The sequence below is a fragment of the Phaenicophaeus curvirostris genome, chromosome 14 (genome assembly GCF_032191515.1).
Source record: "Phaenicophaeus curvirostris isolate KB17595 chromosome 14, BPBGC_Pcur_1.0, whole genome shotgun sequence".
Taxonomy (NCBI): domain Eukaryota; kingdom Metazoa; phylum Chordata; class Aves; order Cuculiformes; family Cuculidae; genus Phaenicophaeus; species Phaenicophaeus curvirostris.
Window position 1 is genome coordinate 7454953 of NC_091405.1, and position 11931 is coordinate 7466883.

The following is an 11931-nucleotide window of genomic DNA, read 5'->3' on the forward strand; positions in this document are numbered from 1 at the left end:
CCGTGCTGTGCCGCACGGTGCTGCCCATGTTGAGCTGCACCGCGCCAGCCCCTTGCAGTGAGGAAGTGAAGCCGGCGCGAAGGGGAAGTTGTTGGAAAGTCAGACCGGAATGTCTGATAGGGAAGGCAGAGCTGGGCTTGGTCACAGATGGTTCCTGTTGAGGAAGGACACAGGCGCAGCTGCCCAGCCTCCCCCCACCGCTGCATTATCGCTGCCCAGCAGCTGTTCACCTTCCCCCTCGCCCTAGGACACAGCTCTGCTGCCACCCTGACTCCGGCCGTCTCAGGAACGGCCCTCCCAGCAGGGCAGGCATCGAATGGGCACAACACCCTGCGCCCCACCGCTGCTCGGCATCTCCCTCCCTGGCGCAGCTCCTGTATGGACACGTGGGACTAAGCAGGCTGTGCCGGACACACCAGGGTGCTGACATCCATCCCCAGGGATGCCCGGGCATGGCAGGCAGGACTGTCCAAGGTAAGGCTGGGCAGTAGCGGGAGGAAGGTGGCGGGTGGCTGTGACCATATCATGTGCCGCGCAGGTGACTTACCCAAACGGTCTTTTGGGTGGGTAGGTGCTCCCGAGGGTGGCACCGGGCCAATACCCTTTGTGCATCCTCCTGGCACCGGCACAGCCACACACAGGGCGAGGGGCACCTCACAGACCATTCTTGGCTGAGGGGCTGCAGCAGCTTTTTAGGGGGGAGCAGGGGCTCCTGCTGGGCCTGTGCCCGGTGTGGGCAGGAAAGTGGCTGCTGGCTGAGTCACTGGTGTTTGCCCTGAGTGAACAATAGCGGCCCTTTGCCTCGCTTCCCCTCGTACGCCCCTCTCCCCACCAGCACCTCGCTCCGTCCACAGCCCTCTGCCCCGCTGCCCAGTCCTGGCACCCTCCGCATGGGCTGGGGACACAGCAAGGATGGGCTTGGGGTGCACGCATCGTGCCGTGCCAGTGGGACCTGCGCTGGGTTCCCTTCCCCACCAGATTCAGCACATCCCAGGTGAGGGCCACCCACTGATAAGGTGCCAGGAGCTGGGTGGGTGCAGCGGTGTCGTGGTGCCTTGGCAGGCACTGTTGGCCGGGTGGCTGAAGCGAGGGGAGCCGTGCAGATTGCTGAGGGCTCGCCAAGCTGCCCGTTAGAAGCTTGGCAGGAGAAATGTTTATTTTGTTGGCCAAATATCTCTGCAAGCTTCCTGATTTCCTTGCGGCCGGCGAGGCAGCGATAGGGCTGGTGAGGCCGTTGCCTGCCCCGCACTCTGGCTTCGGTGCGCAGAGCTGTTATCTCCGATGCACAGCGGGCAGGGAAGAGGTGGAGAAAAGGAAATGAAATACAACAGGGGTGGCACATTTTTTGCTCTTGATAACAAGCCCTGCTTTTAGCCTGGGAACTTGGAAACGATGCAGGTGGCCAGAGACAGCCGTAACATCCCCCACTGCATCTGGACCTCGTAATGAATCCCAGACCTCCCTGCTGGGAAGCTACGGCTCCCCATGGCACGGCACGGATCGGCACTGACCTCTGTGTTCCCAGTGCCAGGGTGTTTTGGCCCCAGGGGTGGCATTTGAAAACATCCCTAGGTCATTGCTCTTGGGCCAAGCTGTGTGCTGGAGTGAAGACAGGTTGTGTTGCGATGCATCCCGCTAGCTCCAGTTGATTTTTACAGGGACTGGAGGTGTTGGAACCGCAATGCAAGCTAATTAAATTCCCATTGTTAAAGAGCCCTGTGCAGGTAGCTGCAGGCTGTGGGGTGGGATGGTAGGTGAGCAGCCAAGTACCGGATGGTTTGGGAGTGAGAGGGGAAGTGCGAGCCCATTGTTGACCCCATTGTTGACCCCACTGGGGCTACTCACTGAGCAAGGAGCAGGGAATGCAGCCGTAGGGCCATGATGGGGCTGAGAGATGGTCTCATCTCCCTAGATCTTGGTGTCGCATGGAGGTCTCCAATGGAACCACAGAATCATAGAATGACACATTGGAATGGTTCATCTGGTTCAACTTTTTTAGGTGATCTATAGTTTAAATGAGATCCCTGTCAAGCTGAGCCTTAAAAGTGTCCAGTGTAGAGGAATCCACCACTTCCCTGGGGAGATTATTCTGATGTTTAACTGTTCTCATGATGAACAGGCTGCCCAGGGAGGGAGTTGAGTCACCTTCCCTGGAGGTGCTTAAGGGACGGGTGGACGAGGTGCTGAGGGACATGGTTTAGAGATTGATGGGAATGGTTGGACTCGATGATCCGATGGGTCTTTTCCAACCTGGTGATTCTATGAGTCTATGAAAAATTTTCATCTGGAATCCGACTGGAATATCCCCAGAAGGAACTTGGACCCATTACCCCTTGTGTTTTCCATGTGACTCCTTGTAAAAAGGGAGTCTCCATCCTTGTGGTAAACACCCTTTACGTGCTGGTCCATGGTAAAAAGGCCTACCCTAAGTCTTCTCCTCTCAAAGCAGTGTTAGTGGCCAGGTCCTGAGGACATGGCTCTCATTGGAGGCTCAGCACCACCATTCTCCTTACTGAGCTCTTGCAAAGGGGAACAGTGCCATGGAGAGGGGAGCTCTGTGGGTGAGGAAACAGAGGAGCCAGAGGGACCCACCCCATTGCAGGGTGGCGTGTGGTCCTCCCAGCACGCTGTGCTCGCTGGGGCAGCTCAGGGGATTTTGCTCAGTGTCTCCCAGCAAATTCCTGCTGGCCAAGGATGAGGTTGGCAGGACCTGTGAACAGCGCTACCGCTGGGTGCTGCTCCCACCGGTGGGTCGGTGGTGTCTCCATGCACCCTAAAGCACCATCTCCCACAGCAGGGCAGCACATGGCAGTCTCTGCTTCAAAATTAAAGTACTTCCCATACTCCTGGTGCCAAAGAAAAGCTGGAAACTTGGCCCCAGCAGCCCAGAAACTTAAAGCACCCAGAGGAATGGTGGTGTATCCCAAGTCTTCCGGTGTTTAAGCCAAGCCAGTGATTTTTTGGAGCCTGCAGCCCAGGGTGAGCAGGGATGATAAGCAATAGGGGCTGGTTTCCCTTCAAATGCCATGAAGCAGGAATGAATCTGTCAGCCAGGAAAATGGGATTTTATTTTTTTTTCTTTTAATGTCATGGAAGTTGTGTGAAAGCCGGAAAGCCCCTGGGTCCACTTCCTTGGCAGAGACCGCCAGGGAGGCTGCTCCTTCCAGCCCTCAACCAAGGAGGCAAGGGGCTGAGGCAGCTGCAGGGCGGGTGACCCCAAGGCCAGGGACCCCCATAAGTGGGCGAAAAGGGAAGCCAGGTGCAAATGAACCCCCTTTTCTTCCAAAAGGCTGGCGAGCGGCGCTTCCTGCCGAGCAGAAGTCACCGCAGCGGATGCAAGTGCGGTGGGCGATAGCCGGCGGGCGGGCGAGCCGTCTTCCCCAGCCGCTGGCTCCCCACCAGCCCCTTATCTCCCCCACACATTCCCCTGTGAAGTAACGTGCAAGGAAATGCAGCGCCAGCCAGGGCTCCTGCTGCAAGAGTCATGCCAAGGGAAGAGCACTGGGGGTTGCAGTCCAGCTCCTGAAGCTGGATTTAGACGCTGAGATTCAGGCCACCATGACCGTGCACACAACCATCTGCGGTCACACCAACCATTCCCAGCTCAGCAGCTCCCTGCCCCGGGCACAGTGTTCCCACAGGGATGCTCTGAGCAAGGAGATCCTTGTGCAAAATGGGGACTATGCCAGTAGTTTAGGGCTTTGCGTCGCTGCGTCTGCTTGTAAGAGCCCAATCCTAAGCTGTTCACCAGCAGCACTGGGTGCTCGGGCAGGCATTGCTGGCACTGCAGAGGGAATGGCCTCAAGCTCCACCAGGGGAGGTTCAGGCTGGACATCAGGAAAAAAATTTCACAGAAAGTGTCATTGGGCACTGGAACAGCTGCCCAGGGAGGGGGTTGAGTCACCTTCCCAGGTGGATGAGGCGCTGAGGGACATGGTTTAGTGGTTGGTAGGAATAGTTGGACTCGATGATCCAGTGGGTCCTTTCCAACCTAGTGATTCTGTGATTCTCTGATTAAGCGAGGACCACAGAGAGACACCCAGGGATGGAGCCAATAGAGGGAGGCACCCAGGGGCAAGCAGAGAGAGATCAAGAAACCCAGATGGACAGACAGACTCACTGGGGGTGACACAGGAAACCTGTGGTGTGCCAGGGGCTGAGCATCAGCACGGCTCAGCGCCTTCACCTCCAGACAAGCCTCCTGTGAGAGCCTGTGGTGCCCTGTGCGGTGCCGCCGAGGGGCTGCGGGCACCCATGGGTGCTGCCCGTGGCAGGGCAGGTCGGCGCACGGTGCCTGCGAGAAGATGAGTCACCAGCGCAGCGAGGGGGAAGGTGTGATAAACCAACACCGTCGTGGGCTTTTTTAAAAAGCCGGAGGCTTGCGATGAGGGGACGCAGCCTGAATAGCAATCAGCTCTTACAAGCACGCTGGGAAGCAATGGGACTGAGCAAGAGGGAGCTCATGGAGAGCTGGGAAGAAGGAGGACAAGGAGGTGCTGGTGGGAGGCAGGGTGAGGGGCTCAGCAAGAGCTACAGGGAGAGAGGCAGTGGGTCAGGGCTGACGTTTAGGCACCCAGGAGGTGAAAAGGGACCCCAAGACCATGATGGCTGCAGAGACATGAAGGGGACACAGGTCTGGGGCTGCTTTGGCTGCAGCATGAGGCTGCAGCACCTGCTGCGTTTGCCCCCAGCCGACATGCGTGGCCCCGATAGCAGGCGCGGGGTCGTGTGCGCAGGCAGATACGGGGCCCAGATGGCACACGGGGGTGACCATTTCCTGCGAGGGTTGTTGCCAGCTGCCCTCAGCCACACTCAGCGAACACCGTATCAGCTGGCACACACCATGCCAGCCCCTGGTGGCCCCCATCACCTCCAGACCAAGCCTTGGGGACCTTGTTTGACTGGGGCAGCTCCTGCTGCAGCCTCTCTCTTCGTGTAGGAGAGCAGAGATGGAGGACATCCCTCCTCCCCACCAGTCCTTCGAGCAGGAATGGTGTGTAACAGCACCAACACCATCCCGTGGGATCAAAACATCCCTGGGAGCGGCAGCGGTGGGAGTGGGGAGGACCAGCGGCGGTGGGCACAGGGCAGGATGTACAGTGGTGGGAAACGGCGGCTCTTCAAAACAAAGGGAGCACGAATTGCCATAACAAGTGCGGTTAATCCTCGCTGTTGCACGCTGCGCCATCAATCATGCGCCGGCGTGACCGACATCCAGGCATTATAGGAGTTTCCATCCTCTCCGCCGGGTGGGAACTCGGTGGGGCCCCATCCTGCCGCAGCTCCAGATTTGCTGGGGGAAGGATTGCCAGGTCCTGGGCTGGGACAGATCCAGGCAGGCCCTGGCAGGCGCTTATTTCCCAGCTTGACCATTGCTTTCCCACCTCAGCAGAGTGGGGTTGGTCCCATTGCCTGCCCCACTGCCCCACATCCACCCAGGGCCCCCAGGGAGATGAGGGATGGGGGATAATTCTCCACCGGCACTGAGCCCAGGGATGCTGGACCCCCCTTCATCCCCATCCCTGGAACACGCTGCGGATGCAGGGCCATGGGGCACATGGCAGCCACCAGCCTGGACTGGGTTGGGTTGGGTTGGGTTGGGGGGCACAAAGGGGTTAACCCAGGGAAGTTGTGCTCTGCTCTCTGCAGTGATTTAAACCAGACAGAAAGGTTCTGTCATCCATCACGTTAACAGCCAGATCATTGTATTTTAAAGTGTCTGTAATTGCAGCAATACAGAGACTAGGAGAAAGATAAAGGCTGGGAAGATGCAAATGTGCAGGGGAAGCACCAGCCCCCTGCACCCAGCTGGGAGAAAGGCTGGGAGCCCTGGAGCCAGCCCTGCCAGGGACAGAGATGGGGACAGGGATGGGGACAGGGATGGGGACAGCCCGAGGGTGGCCCAGGCGCCCTCCTGCCTCCCCCAGCTCTTCTGCACGGGGTGGGTGTTGGAGCATCCCGGCTGCAGGTGGGAGCACCCACAAAACAGCGCAAATAATCATAACCAGAGACAGGCGTGGGCAAGGGAGGGTCCAGAGCAGATGCTGGACGCAATCTGCTTTACTCAAAACATCACCTCTATATTGCCTTTCCCTTGCGGGAGGCAGCTCCCTTGTTACCCCCCCTCCCTTTGGCTGAGCTCAAAGTGGTCCTGCTGCCCCATCTCCTCTCTGTTGCGATGCAGGGATGTGAAGGATGGTGAGATCCTACCCCAGGCATGCAAGGAGGCAGCTGTGGGCACGGGCACAGCCACGCGTGCCCAGGTTCTGTCCCGGGCACCAAGGCCATGTGCGAGCACGCCAGCAGGGAATTATTAACATTCAGACGAGGCCCGCCAAATAAAGTGAGCTAACACAAATGTTTATTTTCACAGTAGTGAATTATGACTTCAATAGACCAAAATTACAGGCTGCGTGCGCGGAATAGAAACGAAGCAGACCCCGCCACACAGACGCTGCTGGGGAGGTGCCGGGGGGGGGACACGGCGTGGCTCCCTCCTGCCCACGCTGTCCCGTTCACGCTGAAGTGCCACTGCCCACCCATCCCACCAGAGCACACGCGGCTCTTGCCTGTGTGGTGGCCCTGGCAGGGTGGCTGGGCTCGGCTCCTTCTGCCTTTGAGGCTGCAAAGCCCCCCTGCTCAGCCTCGGTCCGACCCCCGTGGCTGCTGCCATGGTATTTCACACCCCAAATTAACCAGGAGCCAGAGAGGTCCTCGCAAGGTGCCCGTGGGCATGTCCACGGGGATGATGGGTTTGCGATGTGTTTAAAGGCTTGCGCTGCATCTGGGTTGATGTGTGGGACAACCCACGTGGCCACGAGCGTGGTGGCTCCCGCAGTCAGGTCCCTGTTCTCCTGGTGAGTGGCCAAACGCAGCCGCAGAGCCTGAAGGAGCCCAGTGCCGGCACCCTAGGAAGCCAGGGCTCTGCCTTGGCAGCACTGTTGGGCTCCCTTACTGATGCCTCGTGCTCAGCAACGCCTCGATATTTGTGCTGGTGGGGGGGGACCACGCCATGTGTCCAATCGCACACGCACTGCCCACATTTGCATGTGCCACTCGGTGCTGCCTATGCAAAGCTGGGGCAGCTGCGCGCAGGGGCGGATTTTCCTCTGCTGCTCGTGGTTCCTCACCAATGGGGCTGTGCTGGTGGGGCCATGACGCTGCCCCACCAGGGGCTCCTCGAGAAGGGCACTGTGGGGAACGAGAGCAGTGCAGGGAGCAGCAGAAATGGGGAGAACCCAAGCGCGTCAGGCTGGAAGAGCAGGCAGGGTGCGTGACGCTGCCCAGACGTGGCACCGCGTGCGCACACCATGCTGACTGGGGTAGATACAAAAGCTGTCAGGACCTTCATGCTCCTCCAGCCCAGGCAGTGCAACAGAGAGGCAAGATTTACACTGCGGGTATCCCTCGGGGAATCATAGAGTCATCAGATTGGACAAGATCCATCGGATCATTGAGTCCAACCATTCCTATCAAACACTAAACCATGCCCCTCAGCACCTCGTCCCCCTGTCCCTTAAACACCTCCAGGGAAGGTGACACCTCCCTGGGCTGCCTGTTCCAGTGCCCAATGACCCTTTCCATGAAAATTTTTTTCCTAATGTTCAGTCTGAACCTCCCCTGGTGGAGCTTGAGGCCATTCCCTCTCGTCCTGTCCCCTGTCACTTGGGAGAAGAGCCCAGCTCCCTCCTCTCCACAACCTCTTTTCAGGGAGTTGTAGAAAGCAATGAGGTCTCCCCTCAGCCTCCTCTTCTCCAGGCTAAACACCCCCAGCTCTCTCATACAAAACCAGAGCTGGAGACCAGGATGGCCCAGAACGAGATGGGTTGGGGTGCTGCAGCACCATCCCACCGTGATGCCACGAGTGGGGTGATGCTGAGGGGAGCTTGGCCGTGCAGTGACCACTGTGGTCATTTACTGGTTGTGCAGTGGCCATAAAGCAGCTGTGTAGAGCAGTTCAATGTCCGTGTGGTGCCAATGCCGTGGCTGTACCACTCAACAGCCCAGCAGTGGCTGTACAAGAGTCGTCCATAGAATCACCAGGTTGGAAGAGACCCACTGGATCATCAAGTCCAACCATTCCTATCAATCACTAAACCATATCCCTCAGCAGTGACCCACAGCCTGGCCGAGCGGCCGTGGTCCCCGGTGCCCAAGCCTTGAGAAGCGGGCAAGGATGAGTAACAACAACCATACGGGTGGCAAAGGCTCCGCACAGCAACTCGCAGAGGGAAGGCAGCTGCCAAGCACAGTAATTATGCAAAGAGGCAGGGCTTTGGCTGGCAGCGAAATTAGCAGGGCTTGCGCACACGCAAGCAACAACACCATAGTAGAACTTGAGGGGGAGGGCAATTTTTAATACTCCCCCTCCACAAGCACGAGGTGTCCAGGAAGGGCACCCCGGGAACCCAGCGTGGGCTGGCACCACCACAAATGCAGGCACCACTGCCGTCGATGCCTGTGGAGGAAGCGCCCCGCTGCATTCCTGCAGCGCCCGCGCTGCCCTGGGGACCCCTGCTGAGGTGAAGCGGGGTGAGGAGCACCCCGAGACCAGGCTGGGAAGGGTCTGTGGCCCCTAGGGTGCTGACGGGCACTGTGCCTGTAGGGCTGGTGGCAGCATATGTGGCTGCTCTTATCACAACCCCAGCCCTTGGGCCCACTCCCCCCTGATCCTGCACCCCCAATGTCCCTGCACGCCCCCCTTCCCGCACACCCCGTGTCCCCCCACACCCCCAGTGTCCCTGCACGTCCCCCTCCCCGCACCCCCGTATCCCCATACCCCACTCCCCCCATGCCCCCTTCCCATACACCCTGTGTCCCCGCATGCCCCACACCTTCTGTTCCCGCACCCCCAATGTCCCTGCACCCCTGTCTCCCTGCACACCCCGTGTCCCCGGGCCCGTCGTGCCCCCTCCCCGCATCCCCCTTGTCCCTGCACATCCCTCGCCCCCACTCCCCCCTGTGTCCCTGCACCCCTGTGTCCTCACACACACCCCTCCACGTGTCCCCGCACCCCTGTGTCCCCGCACCCCTAAAGTCCCCGCACCCTGCTCCCCTCCCCGCACATCGGTGTCCCCGGTCCCTGTTCCCTTCCCTGCACCGCGCCCCCGCACCCCCCGTGTCCCCCCCAATGTCCCCGCACCCCCTTGTCCCCGCAAACCCCATCTCCCCACACCCCCAGTGTCCCCACAAACCCCGTGTCCTCGCAAACCCCGTGTCCCCGCACCCCCTGTGTCCCCGCACACACCCCTCCACGTGTCCCCACACCCCCAGTGTCCCCGCACCCCCGTGTCCCCGCACATACCCCTCCACGTGTCCCCACACCCCCAGTGTTCTCGCACCCCCAGTGTCCCCACACCCCCAGTGTCCCCGCAAACCCCGTGTCCCCGCATCCCCCGCACACACCCCTCCCCGCACCCTTGCGTCCCCGCACCCCTAATGTCCCCGCACCCTGCTCCCCTCCCCGCATATCCGTGTCCCCGGTCCCTGCTCCCTTCCCCGCACCCCCCGTGTCCCGTCCCCCCTCCCAGTGTCCCCGCACCCCCCTCCTCCCCGTGTCCCCGCACCCCTCTCCCCCCGGTCCCGCGGCGGTGCGGCGGGGGCGCCCCCTGGCGGCGCTGTGCCGGCTCTAAGGCCGCGGCGCGGGCGGGCGGCGCTCACTCCGGGGCGGGCGGGCGGCGCGGCGGCAGCGGGGGAACCCGGGCAGGGAGCGCGGCCCCGGGCACGGAGCGCGGGCACGGAGCGCGGCCCCGGGCGCCCCATGGCCGCGACGGGGCGTCGGAGGATGCGCCGCCGGTGAACCGGCGCAGCACCCCCCCCCCCCCTCCCCTTTCTCCGATCCCCCCCCCCGCCCCCGACTCCAGCACCACCGCGGATTTACCGGCGGCTCCCGCGCCTTCCACCGCCCCGCCGGCTTCTCCGGTGCGCCCCCCCCTCGCCGGGGCGGGGGGGGGAAGCGCCGCGACCCCCGTGCTGGCGGCCCCCGGCGCGGCGGGCGGCGGCGGAAAGGGGCTCGGGGCAGCGGCCGCCGCCGCGGGGCCGCGCTCCGCCCGCACCGGCCGTAACGGGGCCGGGGCCGCCGCCGGGGGCCGCTCCCGGCTCCGCCTCGGGACTTACCTCACCCCTCCGCCGCTCCTCAGGACGGTAAGTGGCGGCCGAGCCCCCGCGCGGGGAACCCGGAGAGGTACCGGGGGGAGACGGGCTGGGGATGCTGCCGGCGCGGGAGGGATGCGCCCCGGTCCCCAGAGCCGGGGAGGCTCCCGGTGCTCAGGAATCGGGGAGGATCCCGGCGCCCAGGGGAGGCTACCGGGAAAGATGGGCTGGGGATGCTCCCGGTGCCCGGGGGATGCTCTCGGTGGGCAGGAATCGGGGACGCTCCCGGTGCTGGCGGACGCTCCCGGTTGTCGGGGATGCGCCCGGTGCACGGGGGATGCTTCTGGTGCTTGGAGGATGCTCCCGGTGCTCGGGGGATGCGCTTGGTGCTCCGGGACGCTCCCGGTGCTCGGAGAAGGCTCCCGGTGCTCGGGGGATGCGCCTGGTGTTCGGGGGATGCTCCCGGTGCTCGGGGGATGCGCCCGGTGCTCGAGGAAGGCTCCCGGTGCTCGGAGAAGGCTCCCGGTGCTCGGGGGATGCGCCCGGTGCTCGAGGAAGGCTCCCGGTGCTCGGGGATGCGCCCAGTGCGCAGGAGTCGAGGGGGCTACCTGTGCCCGGGGGATGCACCCGGTGCCCAGGAATCGAGGATGCTCCCGGTGCCCGGGGGATGCGCCCGGTACTCAACGGCCGGGGATGCTCCCGGTGCTCGGGGAAGCTGCCGGCGGGCAGGGGGACAAGGACGCTCCCCGTTGTCCGAGCCCCGGGACGTGCGCAGCGGGGAGAGAGCCGGGGCCACCGGGCACCGGAGCCACCGCCCGTGCGGCGGGCAGCGCTCGGGGGGGTTTGTGCGGCACCGACGGGGCAGGAGCGGCCGCCGGGGCGGTGGGATGCGGAGCCCGCTCCCGGGATCGGGACTTGGCCAGCGCTCCCGTTCCCGGGGCGGCGTGGGGTGTCCCCGGGAACCCACGAGAGTTTGTGCCTGTGCTCCTGCTTCTGCCCGGGGGGAGAAGTCGTTTTCATCCCCTCATCCCTCCTCGGTGCGTCAACCCGCCGGCTCCGCATCCTGCTTCAATTTCGAGATGGAGCCGCGTTTTGTGGCGAGGAAGAGCTGATCCGTTCGGGAGAGTTTGTGGGAGCAACCCCGGGGCTGGTTTGGGAAGTTCCAGCAACCCCGGGGCTGGTTTGGGAAGTTCCAGCAACCCCAGGGCTGGTTTGAGAAGTTCCAGCAACCCCAGGGCTGGTTTGAGGAGTTCCAAGCAAACCCAGGGCTGTTTTGGGTAGTTCCAGCAACCCCAGGGCTGTTTTGGGTAGTTCCAGCAACCCCAGGGCTGTTTTGGGTAGCTCCAGCAACCCCAGGGTTGGTTTGAGGAGTTCCAAGAAAACCCAGGGCTGGTTTGGGTAGTTCCAGCAACCCCAGGGCTGGTGTGGGTAGTTCCAGCAACCCCAGGACTGGTGTGGGAAGTTCGAGCTCCAGCAGCATAATTCTGTGTTTACACGCAGACGTGGGGCTGGTGTCTCGCGCCATATCCTCACGCGTACCAGGGGATGGATGGATTGGGTGCAGATTTTGGAAGGAAGGCTGTCTCGGAGAGCATCCAGCTCTCTGCCTCCACGCTGCCCTGCTTCTGATCCTCACAGCCATTAATCAGGGTCTGGCTCCCGCTTTCCCTTCAGAATTGCATCAAGCGGGCTTTGCGGGCGCTCCAGCCGCCCGCTCCGGCCTGGCCGTGCCAAGGCAACGCTGCCGGCGCGGTGATGGAGCTGGCACCACACCACTTCGTGCCTCCTCCGTGACACTGGGTCGGGGCATGGTTGGGGCTCCCCGTCGCTCTCCTGGAT

General features: G+C 62.3%; 1 protein-coding gene across 2 annotated transcripts in view; it reads left to right on the forward strand.

Annotated features, from left to right (window-relative positions):
- Window positions 1-224: 224 nt before the first annotated feature.
- Window positions 225-11931, forward strand: part of CBFA2T3 (CBFA2/RUNX1 partner transcriptional co-repressor 3) — a 29777-nt gene continuing 18070 nt past the window's right edge. The window contains exon 1 of one of the 2 annotated variants that reach the window (XM_069868371.1): window positions 225-474. In XM_069868371.1, the coding sequence (XP_069724472.1) occupies window positions 453-474 (22 nt within the window). In that variant the 5' untranslated portion in view covers window positions 225-452. Of the gene's footprint in view, window positions 475-10051; window positions 10144-11931 lie in introns of those variants that run through there. The other variant, XM_069868370.1, reaches the window with a different exon arrangement.